At 43.4% G+C, this 24,854-nt stretch overlaps 2 protein-coding genes and 1 long non-coding RNA gene across 11 annotated transcripts in view; all 3 read right to left on the bottom strand.

Annotated features, from left to right (window-relative positions):
• Window positions 1–212: 212 nt before the first annotated feature.
• Window positions 213–6,231, bottom strand: LOC309384296. The gene is made up of 2 exons (XR_014174028.1): window positions 3,682–6,231; window positions 213–1,716 (listed from the first exon to the last, which is right to left on the bottom strand). It is a non-coding gene; the product is annotated as an uncharacterized lncRNA (long non-coding RNA).
• Window positions 6,232–8,531: 2,300 nt separating this feature from the next.
• LOC309384248 (uncharacterized protein) overlaps window positions 8,532–24,854 on the bottom strand; it is a 149,508-nt gene continuing 133,185 nt past the window's right edge. The window contains exons 1-3 of the transcript XR_014173984.1: window positions 17,524–17,676; window positions 11,950–13,566; window positions 8,532–10,357 (exon numbers count right to left, since the gene is read on the bottom strand). The gene's annotated coding sequence lies outside the window, so the exon portion shown is untranslated. Of the gene's footprint in view, window positions 10,358–11,949; window positions 13,567–17,523 lie in introns of the transcript that reaches the window.
• The window catches only part of LOC309384268 (uncharacterized protein), a 160,375-nt gene continuing 154,560 nt past the window's right edge, over window positions 19,040–24,854 (bottom strand). For 7 of the 9 annotated variants that reach the window (XM_081937557.1, XM_081937560.1, XM_081937558.1 and 4 more), the window contains 2 exons: window positions 22,692–24,225; window positions 19,040–21,109 (listed from right to left, as the gene is read on the bottom strand). In XM_081937557.1, coding sequence (XP_081793683.1) covers window positions 21,074–21,109; window positions 22,692–23,948 — 1,293 coding nt within the window. In that variant the 5' untranslated portion in view covers window positions 23,949–24,225 and the 3' untranslated portion in view covers window positions 19,040–21,073. The remainder of the gene's footprint in view (window positions 21,110–22,691; window positions 24,226–24,854) is intronic. The other 2 variants (XM_081937553.1, XR_014173996.1) reach the window with 2 other exon arrangements.

Here is a 24,854-nt window from a genome sequence, read left to right as displayed (position 1 = left end):
CACCAGGCTGGAATTATCACTAAAGCCTTTCCCACAGATAGGACATTCAAAGGGTTTCTCTCCTCTATGTGTGATCTTGTGTCTCAGGAGTTGGGAATTTGAAACGAAACCTTTCCCACAGCCTTGACACTCATAAGATTTCTCCATGGAGTGAATCCTCTGATGAGTTATCAGGCGGCAATAAGAAGTACGATACTTATTGGCAAGACATGGAAGTAAAAAAACCTGTAAATTTTATTCATTTGTAATTTTCCATACCCATGTGGATTACAAACTATATCAAGAGGGCAACATCAAGTTGTAATGGGAGATTTTAATTGTCCTGATATCAACTGGGAGACAAACTATATAGCAAGTAGGAGATTGAACAGATTCCTAACCAACTTAGCTGACAACTTTGTCATCCAAAAGGTAGAGGAGGGAACTAGAGGAAAAACTATACTCAACCTAATTCTTACTAATAGAGAAGCGACAGAAGTAGAAGTTGTCAGAACCTTGGGCAAGTAACCATGTTTTACTGGAATTCAATAAAATACAAAAAGAAGCAGTAGAATATAATCCATGAAGGAATCAAACAGGAACGCATCAAATTTGCAAATGACACCAAGTTGGCAGGAATAGCCAACACCTCAGAAGATAGACTCAAGAGAATAGAATCTCGATAGATTAGAACACTGGGCCCTACCTAACAAAATGAAATTCGTAGGAGAGGAAAATTAAGGTTTTACACTTATGCAAGAAAAACGAAATGGACTGGTACAGAATAGGTAGAACCTGGCTCAAGTAATAACTATAAGAGGAACCCTGGAGCCCTAGTGGACAATCATTTAGATATGAGCCAGAATGTATTGCAGTGGCAAAAAAAAGCCAATACAATACTAGGCTGCAGTAACAGAGAGACAGAATCAAGAGATAGTATCACCAATTCAAAATTACGACAGTCAGCACATTCAAAGGGTCTTTCTCCTGTGTAAACCCTCAGGTGTATTGCCAAACTGGAAGTTCGACTGATTTTTTTTCTTACAATCTGGACTCTGAATATGGGTTCTCTCTTGCGAGTCTCCTCTGGTGTATTATCAGCTTGCCCTCCTTGCTTTACCTTTTGTCACATTGGGAGAACTGGTAGGACTTTTCTTTGGTGTGAGCCTTTCCATGAACAACGGAGAAGCTGTTCTGTCTTAAGCTTTTGCTGCATTGGGAACACTGATATGGCTTTTCTCCAGTGTGGATCCTCTCAGGCATGATCGCCTGTGATCGATAATCTTTGCTTTTCCCACAATAGGGAGATCTGTGGATCTTTTCCACCAATGACATTCTTGGATTCTCAAGGACATCAAAAATCCCTTGTTGGATGGAGCATTGATTCAAGTAACTGTTTCCTTCCTCACAGAGTGAGGCCTGTATTACGATCTGCCTTATCTGGCTGTCCAAGAGACCTTTTCGTTTCCACTGAATTCCAGATATTTCCCTCTTTTTCTGAACTAGGAAATTATTCCCCTTGATATTTTGATATTTTTCTTCCAGATACTCCATATTTTGTCCAGCTCAAAACTCTTTTTCTAGCTTTGTCTTTCTTATCTGTAAGCTTCTGAGGAAGAAAAGTTTTGGATAGTCCAGAAGAACTAAGAAGATTTTGATCGCTGCCTTGGTTTCCTTTGCATTTTAATGCTGCTTGTGATTCAGTTCTCCACGGTGCTCTCTTTGGCATTCTTTTACCTGCAAGATTCACATAAAAGGGTTAGTTTAATGATGGTTTATAAAATGGCTGCACGATATTTTTTTAAAAAAACAGATCCAAAGGCATCCATTACAATAAAAGGCAAGGATGCCAAAATGCTAACTTAACCTCTTCAATTCATGATTTACATTTTCAATATGACATGTCAAATGTCCATTCAGTTATGAAATTTGTTGACTTGGGTCAATCATGAGTTTATAGAATTCCAAAGAGTTATCATCAAATATATCTGGAGGTGCTGGGAACAGATTATACATATATACATATCCGTGTTTCACCGAAAATAAGACCCAATTTTATTTTATTTTGGGCCCCAAAATAAGCACCAGGTCTTAGTTTCAGGGCATGTCTTACTTGCTTACCTTAGGATCACTGCAGCTAGACTGTCCACACCCTGACACCTGTTGCACTGCCACATGACTTCTTCTAGGGCTGATCACCGCTAGACACCGCATAGCTTATCTCGCAGCCCATGCAAGCTATCTCCAAACTATTTCTCAGCTGATTAAAAAATTGTTAACTTCTGGAGTTAACTCTCCAGGCTCCAGAGGCTTTCCTGAAGCCTGGGAAGGGCGAAAATTGCCTTTCCCAAACCTCTGGAAGGCCGAAAATCAGCTGGACGGCATTTGGGCAGATATGAATCTCCAGTATCAGATTAACAGAGTTGGAAGGGACCTTGTAGGTCATCTAGTCCAACTCTTTCACCATCAAGGACTTAGGACCATCGCACGTAGGCACGCCATGCCCTGACACCTTTTGCACCGCAGTCTAACTTCTGCAGCCACTTGCGGCCAGACACCGCATAGCTTATTGCGTAGCCCATGCAAGCTGTGTCCAAACTGTTTCTCAGCTGATTAAAACACTTTTAACTTCTGGAGGATTTTTTTTTTTGGGGGGGGGGGGAAATGATGTTTTAAAAAGCTATCCTTTTCCTTTTGGCTAAACTCCTCTAAGTGCACTCCAACCATTTCCACTTGACTGCATTTTCTTTCACTCTTGGTTCCCTTCTGAGATGGCAGAGAAGTATGCGAGTCAAGTATGCGTCTGTTATGCTGATGCTTGCACCAGGACGCCATGTGGCATGTTGTGCCGTAATCACACTTCACACCAGGGATCAATCCAGGGCCCACTGAAAACGGTGGCTGCTTCCAGGACAAAGTCATGAGGCCAAATGATATATGTCCTTCCCTCCCTCCCCAAGGTTCAGAGAGCTTCAAAAGGTAAAAGGAAGAAGGGTGTGAGGTCGGGTGGGGTCGGAGCCAGGTGTAAGGGAACCCTGGGGGAGGGAGTGAAGGGGCAATGGGATGCAAGGGTTAGGAAGCAAAGCAAAATGATGTCTTGGGAGGGTGGGGGAGGCCCAGAGATGCCTACGGCAAGCAAGCCTGGCCCTGCACTAAGCCTTCAAGAGTTTTCCCCAGCACTTGAGTATACGGTGTTCTGCTTAGTGACCTGCAAATTTGATTACTGGCTGCCTCAGGGAGAGAAGGAGGATTCAGGTAGTAAAGGAAAGCAGTTTCACTTAACAGCCGTTGCAACATGCAACGGTAATTCAAGGCCCATCATAGTTATATTTTGAGGACTACTTTTATGCTGGCTGCGGAATTCTGGCGCTCACTATCTGGCTGAAATGAAGATAAAAGGCTGAAACTCCACATACGGGAATTCCACACTCAACAGACAAAAGCTCCACCCAAAATTCCTTTTTGAGGAATTTCACTACTTCTGGAAAAGGAAATACCCAGAAGCTTCTGCTGATAACCAGAAATTAGTAGTTAGCCATTTTCCTTTTCTCTCCACCAACAAATTTAATTCTGAGAATGTTTGAGCAAAATGAATCAGTCCAAAATTAAATCAATCCATTCCTCACTTACACTTTCAATGGGAGATCACGAACGAAATTCAAGCATTCTCTAAAGTCATCTACTTTTCTTCATATGGATTACCTTGTGTGCAATAAGGGATGATTTATGCTTGAAGTAATGTCCACAGACTGGACATTTCAAAGATTTCTTCACAGTGTGAGTCCTCTGGTGTTTCATCAGGCTGGAACTCAGACTAAAACTTTTTCTGCAATCAAGACATTTATAGGGTTTCTCTCTTGTGTGAATCCTCTGGTGTCTAACCAAGTTAAAATTCTTAATGAAAATTTTCCCACAGTCAGGACATTTCAAAGATTTCTTCACGGTGTGAGTCCTATGATGAGTCACCAGGCTTGAATTCTGATGGAAACCTTTCCCACAATCAGGGCATTCATAGGGTTTCTCTCCTGTGTGAATCCTCTGATGTCTCACCAGGCTGGGATTATCACTAAAACATTTCCCACAGATAGGACATTCAAAAGGTTTCTCTCCTGTGTGAGTCCTCTGGTGTGTCACCAGGCTGGAATTATCACTAAAACCTTTCCCACAGATAGGACATTCAAAGGGTTTCTCTCCTGTGTGAATCCTCTGATGAGTCACCAGGCTTGAATTCTGACCGAAACCTTTCCCACAATCAGTACATTCAAAGGGTTTCTCTCCTGTGTGAATCCTTTGGTGACTAACCAACCTGGAATTCTGACTGAAACCTTTCCCACAATCAGGACATTCGAAGGGTTTCTCTCCTGTGTGAGTCCTCTGGTGTATCACTAGGCAGGAACTCCAACTGAAACTTTTCCCACAATAGACACATTCAAAGGGTTTCTCTCCTGTGTGAGTCCTCTGGTGTCTAACCAAATTGGAATTATCACTAAAACCTTTCCCACAGATAGGACATTTGAAGGGTTTCTCTCCTGTGTGAGTCCTCTGATGAGTCACCAGATGGCAATTTTGACTGAAACTTTTCCCACAATCAGGACATTCAAATGGTTTCTCTTGTGCGTGAGTCCTCTGGTGTCTAACCAAGCTGGAAATATCACTGAAACATTTTCCACAATCAGGACATTCAAAGGGTTTCTCTCCTGTGTGAGTCCTCTGATGTGTCACCAAATTGATATTCTGACTGAAAGCTTTCCCACAGATATGGCATTCAAAGGGCCTTTCTCCTGTGTGAATTCTCTGGTGTATCACCAGGCTGGAATTATCACTAAAGCTTTTTCCACAGATAGGACATTCAAAGGGTTTTTCTCCTGTGTGCGTGATCTTGTGTCTCAGGAGGTGGGAATTTCTAAAGAAACGTTTCCTACAGTCAGGACATTCAAAGGGTTTCTCTCCTCTGTGTGTGATGTTGTGTCTCAGGAGGTAGGAATTTCTAATGAAGCCTTTCCCACAATCTACACACTTATAAGGTTTCTCCATGGAGTGAATCCTCTGATGTATTACCAGGTGAGAATTACAACTGAAACTTCTCCCAGAGTCAGGGCATTGAGTGGGTTTTTCTCATTTATGATTGCTCTGGTGTGTCATCAAGTTGGAATTATAACTGAAAGTTTTCCAACAATCAGGACATTCAAAGCTTTTCTCTCCTAGGTGAGTCTTCTGGTGTATCACCAGGCTGGAATTGGCATAATCAGGACATTGAAGGGGTTTTTCTTCTGTGTGCGTTTTCTGGTGTCTCATGAGATGGAAATTTCTAATGAAGCTTTTCTCATTCACAATCTAGACACTCATACAGTTTCTCCCTGGAGTCAATCTACTGATGCATCACCACTGAAATTGTGACTATTTTTTTTTCCACAATCAGGACATTCAAAGGGTTTCACTTTTGTGGGAGTCCTCAGGTGCTTCACCAGGAAGGAATCCTCACTGAAACATTTCCCACAGAAAGGATGTTCAAATGATTTTATTCCTTTATGTGTGTCTTTTAGTGTCTCATAACCTGGGAATTTCTAATGAAACTTTCACACAATCTGCACAGTCATATGTTTTCTCCCTCCTGTGAGTTATCTGATGTAGCACCATGTTGCCATGTTCACTAAAGCATTTACCACATTGGGAGCACTTTTGTGGCTTCCGTCTTTTGTAGAGGTGCTTCCATGAACAAGGGAGCTTTTGTGATCATAGTTTTTGCCACATTCAGGTAATTTGTATGGCTTTTCTCCTTTCCGGCTCCTCTAGTGCATAATCAGCTGTGATTTGCAATCTGTGCTTTTCCCACAATAGGCAAATCTATGGAGCTTTTGCACAGCTGATATTCTTGAGGAGGTCAAAAATATGGACAATGCCTTGTTTGGTGGTGCTTTCATTCAAGCTGTCTTCTTCCTCACAGGGAGAGGCCTGCATTCCTGTCTGTTCTACATGGCTTATATTGACCTTTCCCACTCCATATTTCCCTCTTTTGCTGAATGATACATAACCTCCCTTCACTTTTCATGTAATGTATTCTTGAGTTCTGCATAATCTACTTTTTCTTTCTTGAGTTTCTCTCTTTTGGCTATCAGCTGCTGGAGGAGAAGAATTGTATGTTTTTCTGCAGGAAATGGAAAATAATTTGATTTCTGGCTTGATTTTCTTCCCTTTTCAACATTGCTTGTTATTTACAGTTGTTCCAAGTGCTCTTATTGCCATCCTGTTTGTCTGTAAGATTCAAAGAAAAGTGTACCTTTAATTGTTTATAAAATTTAACTGGTTAGGGATGATGTGAAAAAAGGAGAAAAGTATATACCACTTTTGCTCATGTAAGTCCTCAGCTGCAAATAAAGGCAGAAAATACTGTCTACCATCCCTCTGGTGACATTGGTGTTCAAGTAGTCCTCACTTAACCTACCACAATTGGAACTGATATTTCTGTAACTAAGCAGCTCTATCACTAAGTATCAGGTCACATGAAAGTGCCAATTTACATCTACAACTGTAGCTGTTAAGGAAATTACTGTGGGTTGTTAAAGGCAATTTTATATGACTGTGACTTGCAGTTTCTTGCCAGTATACCCACTGATCTTGCTTGTCAGAAGCTAGCTTGGAAGGTCACAAATGGGGCTCATGAGTTGGGATGCTACCGCCATCATAAATGTGCAACTTTTGGCAGAACCCGAATTGGTGCAACTCCTTTTCCCGCACCTTCAAAACCACAGTTACTGCTGACATGTGGTCACGGAACAAGTCTTACAATTACCACAAATTTTGTGGACCAAGTGCACATCTGCTTCTACTGTGCCATAGTAACTTTGAAGGCTCAGGGAAAAAGTGGTAAATGAGGACTACCTTTGCAACCAAAGATGGATTAAGCACAATTGAATCTGGTTAATACAAGGATGGGACAGGAAATACCATTCTTATTGGCAAGACATGGAAGTAAAAAAAACTTGAAATTTTTATTCATTTGTAATTTTCAGTTCCATGTGGATTACAAACTATATGAAGGGGGCAACGTCAAGTTGTAATGGGAGATTTTAATTGTCCTGATATAAACTGGGAGACAAACTATATAGGAAGTACGAGATTGAATAGATTCCTAACAAACTTAGCTGACAACTTTGTCATCCAAAAGGTAGGAGGAGGTAACTAGAGGAAAAACTATACTCGACCTAATCCTTACTAATAGAGAAGCAACAGAAGGAGTTGAAATTGTCGGAAGCTTGGGCAAGTGACCATGTCTTACTGGAATTCAATAAAATACAAAAACAAGCAATAAAATATAATCCATGAAGGAATCAAATGGGAACACATCAAATTTGCAAACGACACAAAGTTGGCAGGAATAGTCAACACCTCAGAGAATCTCGATAGATTTGAACCCTGGGCCCTACCTAACAAAATGAAATTCAGTGGAGGAGGGAAAATAAGGTTTTATGCAAGGAAAACCAAATATACTGGCTCAGGTAGTAACTTTGAAAGGGAGTTTGACACCCCAATGGAAGGGTTTCCCTTCAGAGGTTGTGGGAGCTCCATCCCGGGTGGCTTTTAATCAAAGACAGGACAGCCATTTGTCTGAAATGATATTGGGTCTCCTGCTTGATCAGGGCGTCTGTATAGAAGACCTGCAAGGTCCCTCCCAGCTCTGTCACAAACCCTCCAGTGATGGGAGCACCCACAACCTCTGGAGGGAAGCCATTCCCAAAGAACCCACCTTCACTTGGAAGAGACTTTTCCAATCTTCCCACCAGGAGGAGAATTGCAGCCACCAGTTTCACAGCCTGCAGCACCAGTGGGCTTAAATTCGGGGAGGGAAGGAACCTGCAGCAGCAGCAGCTGAGATGCTTCAGCCCAGTTGCTTCTCTGCTTCCAGGACTCTCCTCCCACCCGCCCTCCACTCACCTTTCAGCTGCTGCTTCGACCATGGGAAGAGCACAAAAGCCGCTCTGCACACCACTCTCCTCCCATGAGCGATCCGGAAGAGGAAGTTCAGCTGTTCCCAAAGGTGCTTTTTTTCAAAAGACAACTGAACTTTCTCTCTTCTACTCTTCCCGTCGCTTTCTAACCATTCTAGCAACACACTACTCGATGGTTTTAACTCCTTTAAGCTCAACCACAGTATTATCCGCTTTCTAGGCACAGGTGTTGCCTGTTTGACCACCATCTCCAGATAGGAGGCAGAAAAAAAAATCTTTCTCCAGTTTCTACCTAAGGCGTTTGCAACAAGTTTCCACTGATTAAATGCTATCAATTCGTTTAGCAAGTGATCTTTGCAACTTAGCCTAATGAAATGGGATGCTGCTTAGCTTAGCCTCTGGTCGTGGGCGTCCTTTGGCAGGGGGATCATATGCAAAGTGACCCATTATAAATATATGTGTGTTTGTGTGTGTCTATGTGTCTATGTATAAATTTTAAATTTTAAAAAAGCCCTGAGAGGAATGAAAGAAATGGAAACATCTCCCATGTGTTGGGAAAAAATGATTACATTATCTTACGCCCACGTCTCTCCTCCAGGCGTCGGCCTTATATATATACCTTGCAGAATCTGGCCACACATCTGCATACTTCTGCTCATTACTGCTCACAAATGTAAGGCCAAAGGGCATGGACCAGTGGGTGGAGAAGGGCATGATGGCATAGGGGCGATGTGGTGGGTGGACAGACGTGTGCAGGGTGGTAGGGGAGCGTGCAGGAGATCGTGGCTTCAGAGTCCTGTTTCCTGAAACTGGCCTGACCTACATGGGAGACCGTGACATTTGAACCTTTACTGGTTGTTTCCCAAAGCCAGCCTGACCTGCGAAAGAAGTGTGTGGCAGATTGCACCATCGGACGCTTTCCTGGATGTTTCCTGAAGCCAGTTTGGTCTGTGAGGGAAGGGCGTGGGAGATCACAGCATCGGAGCCCTTCCGTGGTGTTTTCCGAAGCCGGCCTGGCTTCCAAGGGAAGTATGTGGAAGATCGCCAGCCAGACTAGTCTGGAAGTGGTGCATTGGCCACTCACGGTTTGGATGTTCCAACCAGCAGCCTTTCCCCATGTCAAAAAGCTGGCAGCCGGGCAGAAGGAGGCTAAGGACAGATGCGAGATGACATGCCATTTCCGGGCCAGTTTGGGCATGGACCGGAGAGCTGTGCGGGAAAGTCATACCCAAAAGAACTATGGTAGAGCCTTGCAACTTTCATCTGCCAGCTGCCCTCTGGGTATGGCCCCTCCTCCTCTCCCATTCCCCTTTCTGCACTGTCCTGTTTTTCAAAACACCCAGTCCGGGCAGCAGTTCTTAGGGAGTCGCCCCAACCGAGGAGGCTCAGACTGTATCCCGCGGCTTGCCCACCACATAAATTGCTCCCGCCCCTTTCGAAATGGCCACCAGGCGCTTCTCTCGGGCGCCTGGTAAAACTCTACAGCAAAAACTTCATGCTTAAAAAGAATAGAAAAGGAGGCTTCTGCGTATTGTTTAATGGACTGCTAAATTGGCCACGCCCACAAGTCGCATGACCTAGCCATGCCCACCCAGTCACATGATTACTTAGCCACACCCCACTCAGCTGGTCCATCCTCCCAGAGGTTTGAGGGACCGTGAATTGGCTCCATTTAAAAAGTTTGAGGATCCCTGCTTTATGTGGAAGTAGGTGAAGGGAATAGCCTCCGTGTGTCTTTGAAGAGTGTGGGTGTGCAGATATTCCTACAAGACAGTACATTCTTGATAATTCTCCTTTCCTCCAGACAGAAGTCCGAAGACTTACTGTGCCAACCACTCCCAAATACCATTCCTTTTTTCACAGTCAGGACATTGAAAAAGATTCACTCCTCTGTGAATCCTCTGGTGTATTCAAAATTACGACTGAAACTTTTCCCACAGTCAGGACATTCAAAGGGTCTTTCTCCTGTGTGAATCCTCTGGTGTATTACCAAACTGGAATTTCGACTGATATTTTTCTTACAATCTGGACATTCATACGGTCTCTCTTTTGTGTGAGTCCTCTGGTGTATTTATTATCAGTTTGGAGTGTTTGCGGCTTCTGCCACATTGGGACAACTGGAAGGGCTTTTCTCTGGTGTGAGCCTTTCCATGAGCAACAGGGAAGCTGTTCTGACTAAAGCTTTTGCTGCATTTGGACACTGATATGGCTTTTCTCCAGGGTGGATATGTTTCTTCCAGACAGTCTATATTTTGTCAGGCTCAAAACTCTTTTCCTTGTTTTGTCTTCCTTATCTGTAAGCTGCCGGGGAAGAAGAGTTTTGGGGATTTCCAGAAGAACTAACAAGATTTTGATTGCTGCCTTGGTTTCCTTTGCATTTTAATGCTGCTTGTGATTCAATTCTCCACAGTGTTCTCTTTGGCATTCTTTGTCTGTAAGATTCACATAAAAGGGTTAGTTTAATGATGGTTTATAAAATGGATGCACAATATTTTTTTAAAAAAAACAGATCCAAAGGCATCCAATACAATAAAAGGCAAAGATGCCAAAATGCTAACTTAACCTCTTACATTCATGATTTACATTTTCAATATACATGACAAATGCCCATTCAGTTATGAAATTTATTTGTTGACTTGGGTCAATCATGAGTTCATGGAATTCCAAAGAGTTATCATTGAATATACCTGGAAGTGCAGGGAACAGATTATACATATATAAATATCCGTGTTTCACCGAAAATAAGACCCAATTTTATTTTCTTTTGGGCCCCAAAATAAGCACCAGGTCTTAGTTTCAGGGCATGTCTTACTTGCTTACCTTAGGATCACTGCAGCTAGACTGCCAACGCCCTGACACCTGTTGCACTGCCACATGACTTCTTCTAGGGCTGCTCGCCGCTAGACACCGCATAGCTTATCTCGCAGCCCATGCAAGCTATCTCCAAACTATTTCTCAGCTGATTAAAAAATTGTTAAATTCTGGAGGATTTTTTTTTGGAGGAAATAATGTTTTAAAAAGCTATCCTTTTCCCTTTGGTTTAACTCCTCTAAGTGCACTCCAACCATTTCCTCTTGACTTCACTTTCTTTCACTCTCGCTTCCCTTCTGAGAAGGCAGAGAAGAATGTGAGTATGCGTCTGTTATGCTGCCGCTTGGAGCAGGATGCTGTGTGGCCATTGCACCATTACCACAGAGGAATCCAGGGCCCAATGAAAATTGGGGCTGCTTCCAGGACAAAGTCATGAGACCAAATGATATACGTCCTTCCCTCCCTCCCCAACATGAGGTTCAGAGGAGTTCAAAAGGTAAGGAGGAACAAGGTGTGAGGTCTGGTGGGGTGGGAGCCTGGTGCAAGGGGAACCTGAGTGAGGGAGTGAAGGGCCAAGGGGACACAAGGGTTAGGATACGGAGCACAAGGGTGTCTTGGAGGCCTGGAGATGCCTATGGCAGGCAAGCCTGGCTCTGCGCAAGGCCTCCGAGAGTTTTCCCCAGCTCTGAATAGACAGTGTTCTGCTCAGCGACTCACACATTTGATTAATGGCTGCCTCAAGGAGAGAAGGGGGATTTGGGTAGTAAAGGAAAGCAATTTCATTTAACAGCCGTTGCAATATGCAGCCGTAATTCAAGGGCCATCATAGTTATATCTTGAGGACTACTTTTATGCTGTCTACAGAATTCTGGGGCTCAAAATCTGGGTGAAACCAAGATAGAAGACTGAAATTCCACATGTGGAAATTCCATTATCAACATACAAAAGCTCCATTCAAAATTCCTTTTTGAGGAATTTCACTACTTCTGCAAAAGGAAATATTCAGAAGCTTCTGCTGATAACCAAAAACTAGTAGTTAGCCATTTTCTTTTCCTTTTCTCTCTACCTACAAATTTAATCCTGAGAAATGTTTGTGCAAAATGCATCAGGCCAAAATTCAAACAATCAATTTCTCACCTACACTTTCAATGGGAGATCACAAATGAAATTCAAGCATTCTCTAATCTCATCTACTTTTCTTTATACGGATTACCTTGTATGCAATAAGGGATGATTTATGCTTGAAGCAATGTCCACAGACCGGACATTTAAAAGATTTCTCCACGGTGTGAGTCTTCTTGCGTGTCACTAGGTGGAAATTCTGACTGACACTTTTCCTACAGATAGGGCATTCAAAATGTTTCTCTCCTATATGAATCCTTTGGTGTCTCACCAGGCTGGAATTCTTAATGAAACTTTTCCCACAGTCAGGACGTCAAAGGGTTTTTCTACTGTGTGAGTCTTCTGATGAGTCATCAGGCTGGAATTATCACGAAAAAGTTTCCCACACGTAGGACATTCAAAGGGTTTCTCTCCTGTGTGAGTCCTCTGGTGTCTCACCAAATTGGAATTCTTAATGAAACCTTTTCCACAATCAGGACATTCAAAGGGTTTCTCTCCTGTGTGAGTCCTCTGGTGTGTCACCAGGCTAGAATTATGACTAAAGCTTTTCCCACAGATAGGACACTCAAAGGGTTTCTCTCCTGTGTGAGTCCTCTGGTGTTTAACTAAGTTGGAATTATCACTGAAATATTTCCCACAATCAGGACATTCAAATGGTTTCTCTCCTGTGTGAGTCCTTTGATGAATCACCAGATGGGAATTTTGACTGAAACCTTTCCCACAATCAGGACATTCAAAGGGTCTTTCTCCCGTGTGAATCCTCTGGTGTCTAAGCAACCTGGAATTCTGACTGAAACCTTTCCCACAGATAGGACATTCAAAGGGTTTCTCTCCTGTGTGAGTCCTCTGATGAGTCACCAGATTGTTATTCTGACAGAAACATTTCCCACAGATATGGCATTCAAAGGGCCTTTCTCCTGTGTGTATCCTCTGGTGTATCACCAAGTTGGAATTTTCACTGAAACATTTCCCACAGATAGGACATTCAAAAGGTTTCTCTCCTGTGTGAGTCCACTGGTGTTTCACCAGGCTGGAATTATCGCTAAAGCTTTTCCCACAGATAGGACATTCAAAGGGTTTCTCTCCTGTGTGAATCCTTTGATGAATCACCAGATGGGAATTTTGACTGAAACTTTTCCCACAGATAGGACATTCAAAGGGTTTCTCTCCTGTGTGAATCCTTTGATGAATCACCAGATGGGAATTTTGACTGAAACCTTTCCTACAGATACCGCATTCAAAGGGCCTTTCTCCTATGTGAATCCTCTGGTGTCTAAACAACCTGGAATTTTGACTGAAACCTTTCCCACAGATAGGACATTCAAAGGGTTTCTCTCCTGTGTGAGTCCTCTGATGAGTCACCAGCCTGGAACTCAGACTAAAACTTTTCCCACAATCAGGACATTCAAAGTTTTTCTCTCCTGTGTGCATGGTCTTGTGTCTCAGGAGATGGGAATTGTTAATGAATCCTTTCCCACAATCTCAATATTCTTAAGCTTTCTCCCTTCACTTTTTCATGTTCTGTATCCCTGAGTTCTGCATAATCTGCTTATTCCTTCTTTTGGCTATCAGCTGCTGGAGGAGGATCTGAATTGTATGGTTTTCTGAAGGAATGGAAAATATTCTGATTTCTGGCTTGATTTTCTTCCCTTGTCAACCTTGCTTGTTATTTTCAGTTGTCCAGAGCGTTCATTGCCATCCTCTTTGTCTGTAAGATTCAAATAAAAATGTAACTTTAATTGTTTATAAAATTGTTAGAGATGATGCAAAAAAAAGAAAAATACTATACACCACTTTTGCTTATAGAAGTCCTCAGCTGCAAATAAGAGAAGAAACTACTATCTACAACCCCTCTGGTGACACCCAACTCAAGTAGTCCTTACTTAACCTACTGCAATTGGAACTGATATTTCTGTCACTAAGCAGCTCAATCATTAAGCATCATCTCACATGACAGTGCCAATTTATATCTGTTTCTCTGTACTTCTTAAGCTAATTACCGTGACTTGCAATTTCCTGCCAGTATAGCCACTGATTTTGCTTGTCAGGAGCTAGCTGGGAAGGTCACAAATGGGATGTCAGCTTTCCAAATATCATGCAGAATTAAATCAGAGTTCAAGACTCTCTGTGCTCTCTACATGGGGCTTCCCTTGGGACGCGCCCGAAGACTGCAGCTAGTCCAGAACGCAGCCGTGCGGGCAGTCATGGGGAGTACTAGGTACTCCCATGTAACACCGCTCCTGCGCGAGCTGCACTGGCTGCCTGTGGTTTTTCGGGTGCGTTTCAAGGTTTTGACCACCATCTTTAAAGCGCTCCATGGCACAGGACCTAGCTACCTGCGGGATCGCATCCTCCCACACACATCCCTGCGGCCAATTCGCTCTCACAGGGAGGGGCTTCTCCTGGTGCCGTCCACTAGGCAATGCCAACGGGCGACACCAAGGAGTAGGGCCTTCTCTGTGATGGGCCCAACCCTCTGGAATGACCTCCCCCCCGACATTAGAACCACCACTGACTTCCGCTCCTTCCGACAGAAATTGAAGACACACCTGTTCCGATTGCCTGGCCTGGCATAATTATAACGTCTACCTCCTGGCAAACATATTTCTTACTGGTTTTTTAGGGGAATTGTTTTTTAAATTTAATTTTATAGGATATTTGTTGGGGTTTTAAATTATTTACTAGCAGTATAGTTCTTTAAACCTTTTTATCCTCCTCTTATCTATTTATCTACTTAATAATTTTAATTGTTTAATTTTATAGCTATTCATGATGTATTTCTGATATGGACTGTACACCGCCCCGAGTCCCTTTCGGGAGAGGGGGCGGTCTATAAGCGCTTAGTAAATAAATAAAAATAAAAAATAAATAAATAAAGACACAGCTAACCTTAAAATTCCAATTTAATAAGAGAGACATGTTGGCACATCTGTGGAAAATCCCAAATCTAAAACTTCCTGGGATTTCACCCAGTTGAAAGTTCATGATCTTATCCCCACACCCATAAATCCATCACATGGTCCAATCTTCTTCAGCCACGCTGGCATTTCCACCCATCTAGTTCCGGTCAGATGCAGAGGTGCGGAGACAAAAGATGACCTTGGGCTTCTAGAAAGGAATGACAACAACACATTCCACAATTCTACTCCTTTCCATTCCCCCTCCCAACTACTACACTAATGAAACAGCACAGTGAAATAAAAGAGTGTGGGGCAGGCCAAAGATCCTAAAAGGATTACAACTGCAGGCCTGACATGGGGATCATGAGTGTGGGATGCCACCGCCACCATCATAAATGTGCAGCTTTTGGCAGAACCCAAATTGTTGCAACTCCTTTTCCCGCACTTGCAAAACCACAGTCACTGCTGACATGCGGTCAAGGAACAAGTCCTAGGATTACTACAAATTTTGTGGACCAGGTGCACGTCTGCTTCTACGGTGCCATAGTAACTTTGAAGGCTCAGGGAAAAAGTGGTAAATGAGGACTACCTTTGCAACCAAAGGTGGATTAAGCACAATTGAATCTGGTTAATACAAAGATGGGAAAAGAAATACGATACTTATTGGCAAGACATGGAAGTAAAAAAAACCTGTAAATTTTATTCATTTGTCATCATCAATACATGTGTAGATTACAAACTATATCAAGAGGGCAACCTCAAGATATAATGTGAGACTTTAACTACCCTGATATCAACTGGGAGACAAAACCTACAGCAAGTAGGAGATTGAATACATTCCTGTTGTGGCCCAGCAGGAGCCGTTGGAGCTGTCACCAGACTCCGAGAGTGAGGGTCCCTATGAGTCGGCTCTGGAGGACCCGGGGCAGGGTTCTGACTCTGAGCAGGGATCGGAGAGTCTGGTCGGCCACCAGGAGGCGCCTGAGGCATGGAGCAGCGGTGAGAGCCAAAGGAGTGGGGCTCCTGATGCCATGCCTTGGAGCAGTGGGGAGGAGTCACGGGACAGTGACTCAAGACATAAGCAGGAAGTTCTTAGATGCCCGTTATCGCCGCGCCCACAGGCGCAAGGAGCAAGGGCGCAGTTACCGGCGGTAATTGCTCTCAGCTGCTGATAAGTAGACTCCCCTTCGGTCTATAAAAGGATTGATTGACCATACGCCCTTTGCAGAAGTCAACAAAGGAACTATTCGGAAAGTTCTGTCTTGGAAGCTTAGCATGCTGGACAGCTGCTATCGTGTCTCTGTGCCGGAGGGTTCTGAGAGTCTTGTCGTGGTGGATTGCTGCCAAGGATCTGTCTGTCTGTCGGTGCAATAAATCCTGTTGAAGTAGTTTTGGTCTGGAGTGTATTCTGCGTTGGCGAGGGAAGAAGGGGGGTCAGAACAGATTCCTAACCAACTTAGCTGACAACTTTGTCATCCAAAAGGTAGAAGAGGGAATTAGGAAAAACTATACTCGACCTAATTCTTACTAAAAGAGAACGGATAGGAGTTGAAGTTGTCGGAACCTTGGGCAAGTGACCACGTCTTACTGGAATTCAATATAATGCAAACACAAGCAATAGAATATAATCCATAAAGGAATTGAGTGGGAACACATCAAATTTGCAAATGACAACAAGTTGGCAGGAATTGCCAACAACCTCAGAAGCTAGGCTCAAGGTACAGAATCTCGATAGATTTGAACACTGGGCCCTACCTAACAAAATTAAATTCGATGGAGGGAGAAAAAAAGCTTGTACACTTATTCAAGGAAAACCAAATGTACTGGTACAGAATAGGTAGCACTGGGCTCAAGTCATAACTATGAGAGGAACCTTGAAGTCCTAGTGGACAATCATTTAGATATGGGCCAGCTGTGTATTGCATTGGCCAAAAAAAGCCAATACAATACTAGGCTGCATTAACAGAGAGATAGAATCAAGATCACGTGAAGTACTAGTACCACTTTATAAAGAGTAAGATCACACTTAGATAATTGCAGTTTGGTCACCATATCATAAAAAAGTTGTTGAGACTCTTGAAAGAATGTAGAAAAGAGCACCAAAGAGGATTAGGGGCCTGGAGGCTAAAATATAAAGAAGGGTTCCAGGAATTGGGTATGTCTAGTCTAGTGAAGGGAAGGACTAGGGGAGACATGAAAGCCATCTTCCAATACTTGAGGAGTTGCCACAAAAGAGGGAGGGGTGTCAGCCTATTCTCCAAAGCCCCTGAAGGCAGGACAAGGAACTGGATGGAAACGAATCAAGGAGAGAAGCAGCCTCGAACTAAGGAGAAATTTCCTGACACTGAGAACAGTGAACCAGTGGAAGGGTTTCCCTTCAGAGGTTGTGGGAGCTCCATCCCTGGTGGCTTTGAAACAGAGGCAGGACAGTCATTTGTCTGAAATGATATTGGGTCTCCTGCTTGATCAGGGCGTCTGTATAGAAGACCTGCAGGGTCCCTCCCAGCTCTGTCACAAACCTTCCAGTGATGGGAGCACCCACAACCTCTGGAGGGAAGCCATTCCCAAAGAATCCACCTTCACTTGGAAGAGACTTTTCCAATCTTCCCACCAGGAGGAAAATTGCAGCCACCAGTTTCACAGCCTGCAGCACCAGTGGGCTTAAATTCGGGGAGGGAAGGAACCTGCAGCAGCAGCAGCTGAGATGCTTCAGCCCAGTTGCTTCTCTGCTTCCAGGACTCTCCTCCCACCTGCCCTCAACTCACCTTCCAGCTGCTGCTTCGAGCATGGAAAGAGCACAAAAGCCGCTCTGCACACCACTCTCCTCCCATGGGCGATCCGGAAGAGGAAGTTCAGCTGTTCCCAACGGTGCTTTTTTCAAAAGGCAACTGGATTTTCTTTCTTCTACTCTTCCCGTCGCTTTCCAGCCTTTCTAGCAACACTCTACTCGATGGTATTAACCCCTTTAAGCTCCACCACAGGTATTATCCTCTTTCTAGGCACAGGTGTTGCCTGTTTGACCACCATCTCCAGATAGGAGGCAGAAAAAAAATCTTTCTCCAGTTTCTACCCTAAGGCGTTTGCAACAAGTTTCCACTGATTAAATGCTATCAATTCGTTTAGCAAGTGATCTTTGCAACTTAGCCTAATGAAATGGGATGCTGCTTAGCTTAGCCTCTGGTCGTGGGCGTCCTTTGGCAGGGGGATCATATGCAAAGTGACCCATTAGAAATATATGTGTGTTTGTGTGTGTCTATGTGTCTATGTATAAATTTTAAAAATGCTCTGAGAGAGGAATGAATGAAATGGAAACATCTCCTATGTGTTGGGAAGATAGGATTACATTATCTTACGCCCACGTTCACTGCAATGCTTACAATACCCATTTCTTTCATTCTCAAAAGCTATTTAAAAGAGCAGCACAATGCTTTTTTTTAGAAATGAAACATTTTCCACCATATAATTTGTCTCACAGCTCCAAAACCAAGGCTGTTGCAACAAATTTGTCAGCATGTTGGTGCTGCTACCACTGGGGTAAGAAGCAGGCTCTTCCAAGAAGAAAATATCACAGCAGGGTGTTGGAAGAAAAATCCATCTGGTTCAGTTCCAAGCCTGGAGAGAAGCTCTGGAAATAAAATGGAGGTTAGCTGCTTAGGAAAGAAGGTCTGTTTATTAATGAGCAGAACCACAGGATGCAGTTCTGGGACAGCTGACAAATTAGCTTGATGAGTGCAAGGATTTTTATACAGTTTACAGTATTTCGTAATGTTGAGGTTTCCTTTTATTATTTGGTTACTTTTACTTGTTTTCCAAAGGCTCATGATGGATCTTACTTAGCACTTCCAATCCTGTCAGACATGTGTAATTGATTTTATCCTGCTATCTATTGCCTCTAGCCTTCCTTCCTTAATGGAACTGTATTGTTTCCACTTTTTTCAATGCCTGGAGTGAAGGTCATGTCCTGTCCTTAATCCCATCGCCTGGAGGTGAAGGTATTTTCTTTGTGAATAGGCTGTCCCTGGATTTCTTAATGAGCATCTGCTGTAGGCTATTAAAAAAGAGGGGGGTGGGCTTTCTGCCTCTAAGAACGTGTTTCTCCATTTCTCCTTTGAAGAAATATAATATTCTCCCTCTTTTAATATTCCCCAAAATATTTCATTCTCTAGAGAGGGAATTCCTACAACTTTCCCCCTTTGGGCTATATATATATATTGATATAAGTTGTAGGAATTCCCTCTCTAGAGAATGTATATATTTACATATATTGCCCAACCTAAATGGGAGGTGATTTTGCAGGCTACTGGGATAACGGTGGAGGGAGCAGTGGATTCTCATGATTATGGCAGTGGCCCCAAAAAGGAGTGTTTTCCACACAGGAAGGGCAGAAGTTCTGTTAAGTAGAAATGTGATTTTCTGTGCCAATTCTTTTAAGATGTCTGATGTCACTTTCTGTGACCTTTCAGTCAGGTTTGAAGCAAGCACATGTCCCAACATTCTTTGCAGCCACGACTGTGCCTTAGTACATAATCAAAGGCTGCCCATTCCCAAGGATTGTTTCCTGATCCTGCCTTAGTTTATTGCATCCAGGATTTGTGAGGCCAAATTAAGATTAGCTAGTGTGCAAGCCAGGCTATGAACATTTTTGACGTTGCACACTAAGCCCCAAGATTCCTACTAATGTAGTGGATAACCAGTGCAATATATTCTGCTTTACTGGGCAACTGTGTGGCTGTGGCAGAAAAAACCAGAGCAACACCACACAGCGTGGATGAAAAGGTGCAAGCAAGGCGGCAGCTGCTCTCAGCAGTAACTGAACCCACTGCACCAATTTTCTCCTCACACCAATTGGCGTAATGGGTTCAGTTAAGGGGGGAAGCAGCTGCCGCCTCACTCGCACCTTCTCATCCAAGCTCTAAGATGTTGCTCTGACTCTTTCCGCCAAAAAGGCACACTTTTCTTCCAATTCTAGCTATGCATTGGCATAAGCAGCCATTGAGTTGAGCACAACGGTTCCGCTTGCTCCAACCAGCAGCCTTTCCCCATGTCAAAAAGCTGGCAGCCGGGCAGGAGGAGGCTAAGGACAGATACGAGATGACATGCCATTTCCGGGCCAGTTTGGGCATGGACCGGAGAGCTGTGCGGGAAAGTCATACCCAAAAGAACTATGGCAGAGCCTTGCAACTTTCATCTGCCAGCTGGCCTCTGGCCCCTCCCCCTCTCCCATTCCCCTTTCTGCACTGTCCTGTTTTTCGAAACACCCAGTCCGGGCAGCAGTTCTTAGGGAGTCGCCCCAACCGAGGAGGCTCAGACTGTATCCCGCGGCTTGCCCACCACATAAATTGCTCCCGCCCCTTTCGAAATGGCCACCAGGCGCTTCTCTCGGGCGCCTGGTAAAACTCTACAGCAAAAACTTCATGCTTAAAAAGAATAGAAAAGGAGGCTTCTGCGTATTGTTTAATGGACTGCTAAATTGGCCACGCCCACCAGTCACATGACCTAGCCATACCCACCCAGTCACATGATGACTTAGCCACACCCCACCCAGCTGGTCCATCCTCCCAGAGGTTTGAGGGACCGTGAATTGGCTCCATTTAAAAAGTTTGAGGATCCCTGCTTTATGTGGAAGTAGGTGAAGGGGATAGCCTCCGTGTCTCTTTGAAGAGTGTGGGTGTGCAGATATTCCTACAAGACAGTACATTCTTGATAATTCTCCTTTCCTCCAGACAGAAGTCCGAAGACTTACTGTGCCAACCACTCCCAAATACCATTCCTTTTCTCACAGTCAGGACATTGAAAAAGATTCACTCCTCTGTGAATCCTCTGGTGTATTCAAAATTACGACTGAAACTTTTCCCACAGTCAGGACATTCAAAGGGTCTTTCTCCTGTGTGAATCCTCTGGTGTATTACCAAACTGGAATTTCGACTGATATTTTTCTTACAATCTGGACATTCATACGGTCTCTCTTTTGTGTGAGTCCTCTGGTGTATTTATTATCAGTTTGGACTGTTTGCGGCTTCTGCCACATTGGGACAACTGGAAGGGCTTTTCTCTGGTGTGAGCCTTTCCATGAGCAACAGGGAAGCTGTTCTGACTAAAGCTTTTGCTGCATTTGGACACTGATATGGCTTTTCTCCAGGGTGGATATGTTTCTTCCAGACAGTCTATATTTTGTCAGGCTCAAAACTCTTTTCCTTGTTTTGTCTTCCTTATCTGTAAGCTGCCGGGGAAGAAGAGTTTTGGGGATTTCCAGAAGAACTAACAAGATTTTGATTGCTGCCTTGGTTTCCTTTGCATTTTAATGCTGCTTGTGATTCAGTTCTCCACAGTGTTCTCTTTGGCATTCTTTGTCTGTAAGATTCACATAAAAGGGTTAGTTTAATGATGGTTTATAAAATGGATACCCAATATTTTTAAAAAAAACAGATCCAAAGGCATCCAATACAATAAGAGGCAAAGATGCCAAAATGCTAACTTACATTTTTGATTTACATTTTCAATATACATGACAAATGCCCATTCAGTTATGAAATTTATTTGTTGACTTGGGTCAATCATGAGTTCATGGAATTCCAAAGAGTTATCATTGAATATACCTGGAAGTGCAGGGAACAGATTATACATATATACATATCCGTGTTTCACCGAAAATAAGACCCAATTTTATTTTCTTTTGGGCCCCAAAATAAGCACCAGGTCTTAGTTTCAGGGCATGTCTTACTTGCTTACCTTAGGATCACTGCAGCTAGACTGCCAACGCCCTGACACCTGTTGCACTGCCACATGACTTCTTCTAGGGCTGCTCGCCGCTAGACACCGCATAGCTTATCTCGCAGCCCATGCAAGCTATCTCCAAACTATTTCTCAGCTGATTAAAAAATTGTTAAATTCTGGAGGATTTTTTTTTGGAGGAAATAATGTTTTAAAAAGCTATCCTTTTCCCTTTGGTTTAACTCCTCTAAGTGCACTCCAACCATTTCCTCTTGACTTCACTTTCTTTCACTCTCGCTTCCCTTCTGAGAAGGCAGAGAAGAATGTGAGTATGCGTCTGTTATGCTGCCGCTTGGAGCAGGATGCTGTGTGGCCATTGCACCATTACCACAGAGGAATCCAGGGCCCAATGAAAATTGGGGCTGCTTCCAGGACAAAGTCATGAGACCAAATGATATACGTCCTTCCCTCCCTCCCCAACATGAGGTTCAGAGGAGTTCAAAAGGTAAGGAGGAACAAGGTGTGAGGTCTGGTGGGGTGGGAGCCTGGTGCAAGGGGAACCTGAGTGAGGGAGTGAAGGGCCAAGGGGACACAAGGGTTAGGATACGGAGCACAAGGGTGTCTTGGAGGCCTGGAGATGCCTATGGCAGGCAAGCCTGGCTCTGTGCAAGGCCTCCGAGAGTTTTCCCCAGCTCTGAATAGACAGTGTTCTGCTCAGCGACTCACACATTTGATTAATGGCTGCCTCAAGGAGAGAAGGGGGATTTGGGTAGTAAAGGAAAGCAATTTCATTTAACAGCCGTTGCAATATGCAGTCGTAATTCAAGGGCCATCATAGTTATATCTTGAGGACTACTTTTATGCTGTCTACAGAATTCTGGGGCTCAAAATCTGGGTGAAACCAAGATAGAAGACTGAAATTCCACATGTGGAAATTCCGTTATCAACATACAAAAGCTCCATCCAAAATTCCTTTTTGAGGAATTTCACTACTTCTGCAAAAGGAAATATTCAGAAGCTTCTGCTGATAACCAAAAACTAGTAGTTAGCCATTTTCTTTTCCTTTTCTCTCTACCTACAAATCTAATCCTGAGAAATGTTTGTGCAAAATGCATCAGGCCAAAATTCAAACAATCAATTTCTCACCTACACTTTCAATGGGAGATCACAAATGAAATTCAAGCATTCTCTAATCTCATCTACTTTTCTTTATACGGATTACCTTGTGTGCAATAAGGGATGATTTATGCTTGAAGCAATGTCCACAGACCGGACATTTAAAAGATTTCTCCACAGTGTGAGTCTTCTTGCGTGTCACTAGGTGGAAATTCTGACTGACACTTTTCCTACAGATAGGGCATTCAAAATGTTTCTCTCCTATATGAATCCTTTGGTGTCTCACCAGGCTGGAATTCTTAATGAAACTTTTCCCACAGTCAGGACATTCAAAGGGTTTTTCTACTGTGTGAGTCTTCTGATGAGTCACCAGGCTGGAATTATAACCAAAACGTTTCCCACACGTAGGACATTCAAAGGGTTTCTCTCCTGTGTGAGTCCTCTGGTGTCTCACCAGATTGGAATTCTTAATGAAACCTTTTCCACAATCAGGACATTCATAGGGCCTTTCTCCTGTGTGAACCCTCTGATGTATCACCAGATTGGAATTATTGTTAAAGCTTTTCCCACAAATAGGACATTCAAAGGGTTTCTCTCCTGTGTGAGTCCTCTGATGAATCAGCAGATGGGAATTTTGACTGAAACTTTTCCCACAGATAGGACATTCAAAGGGCCTTTCTCCTGTGTGAATCCTCTGGTGTCTAACCAACCTGGAATTGTGACTGAAACCTTTCCCACAACCAGTACATTCAAAGGGTTTCTCTTCTGTGTGAGTCCTCTGATGAGTCACCAGATTGGTATTGTGAACGAAACATTTCCCACAGATAGGACATTCAAAGGGTTTCTCTCCTGTGTGAATCCTCTGATGAGTCACCAGACTGATATTGTGACCGAAACATTTCCCACAGATAGGACATTCAAAGGGTTTCTCTCCTGTGTGTATCCTCTGGTGTACCACCAGATTGGAATTCTGACTGAAACCTTTCCCACAGAAAGGACATTCAAAAGGTTTCTCTCCTGTGTGAGTCCACTGGTGTTTCACCAGGCTGCAATTATCTCTAAAGCTTTTCCCACAGATAGGACATTCAAAGGGTTTCTCTCCTGTGTGAATCCTTTGATGAATCACCAGATGGGAATTCTTACTGAAACCTTTCCCACAGATAGGACATTCAAAGGGTTTCTCTCCTGTGTGAGTCCTCTGGTGTGTCAACAGATTGAAATTATTGCTAAAGCGTTTCCCACAGATAGGACATTTAAAGTGTTTCTCTCCTGTGTGAGTCCTCTGATGAGTCACCAGCCTGGAACTCAGACTAAAACTTTTCCCACAATCAAGACATTCAAAGTTTTTCTCTCCTGTGTGCATGGTCTTGTGTCTCAGGAGATGGGAATTGTTAATGAATCCTTTCCCACAATCTCAATATTCATAAGCTTTCTCCCTTCACTTTTTCATGTTCTGTATCCCTGAGTTCTGCATAATCTGCTTATTCCTTCTTTTGGCTATCAGCTGCTGGAGGAGGATCTGAATTGTATGGTTTTCTGAAGGAATGGAAAATATTCTGATTTCTGGCTTGATTTTCTTCCCTTGTCAACCTTGCTTGTTATTTTCAGTTGTCCAGAGCGTTCATTGCCATCCTCTTTGTCTGTAAGATTCAAATAAAAATGTAACTTTAATTGTTTATAAAATTGTTAGAGATGATGCAAAAAAAGAAAAATAGTATACACCACTTTTGCTTATAGAAGTCCTCAGCTGCAAATAAGAGAAGAAACTACTATCTACAACCCCTCTGGTGACACCCAACTCAAGTAGTCCTTACTTAACCTACTGCAATTGGAACTGATATTTCTGTCACTAAGCAGCTCAATCATTAAGCATCATCTCACATGACAGTGCCAATTTATATCTGTTTCTCTGTACTTCTTAAGCTAATTACCGTGACTTGCAATTTCCTGCCAGTATAGCCACTGATTTTGCTTGTCAGGAGCTAGCTGGGAAGGTCACAAATGGGGATCATGAGTGTGGGATGTTGCCATCATCATAAATGTGCAACTATTGGCAGAAGCCGAATTGTTGCAACTCCTTTTCCATTACCTTCAAAACCACAGTTACTGTTGGAAGTGCAGTCACGGAACAAGTGCTGGGATTAACACAAATTTTGTGGACCAGGTGCATGTCTGCTTCTACTGTGCCGTAGTAACTTTGCAGGTTCAGGGAAGAAGTGGTAAGTGAGGACTACTTGTGCAACAAAGATGCCAATAGCTATTTCTTAGG

Source organism: Natrix helvetica (genome assembly GCF_964273705.1).
Source record: "Natrix helvetica genome assembly, chromosome: 1".
NCBI classification, from domain to species: domain Eukaryota; kingdom Metazoa; phylum Chordata; class Lepidosauria; order Squamata; family Natricidae; genus Natrix; species Natrix helvetica.
The sequence above is the reverse complement of the archived record's forward strand: the minus strand, read 5'-3'. Positions and strand labels throughout refer to the sequence as shown.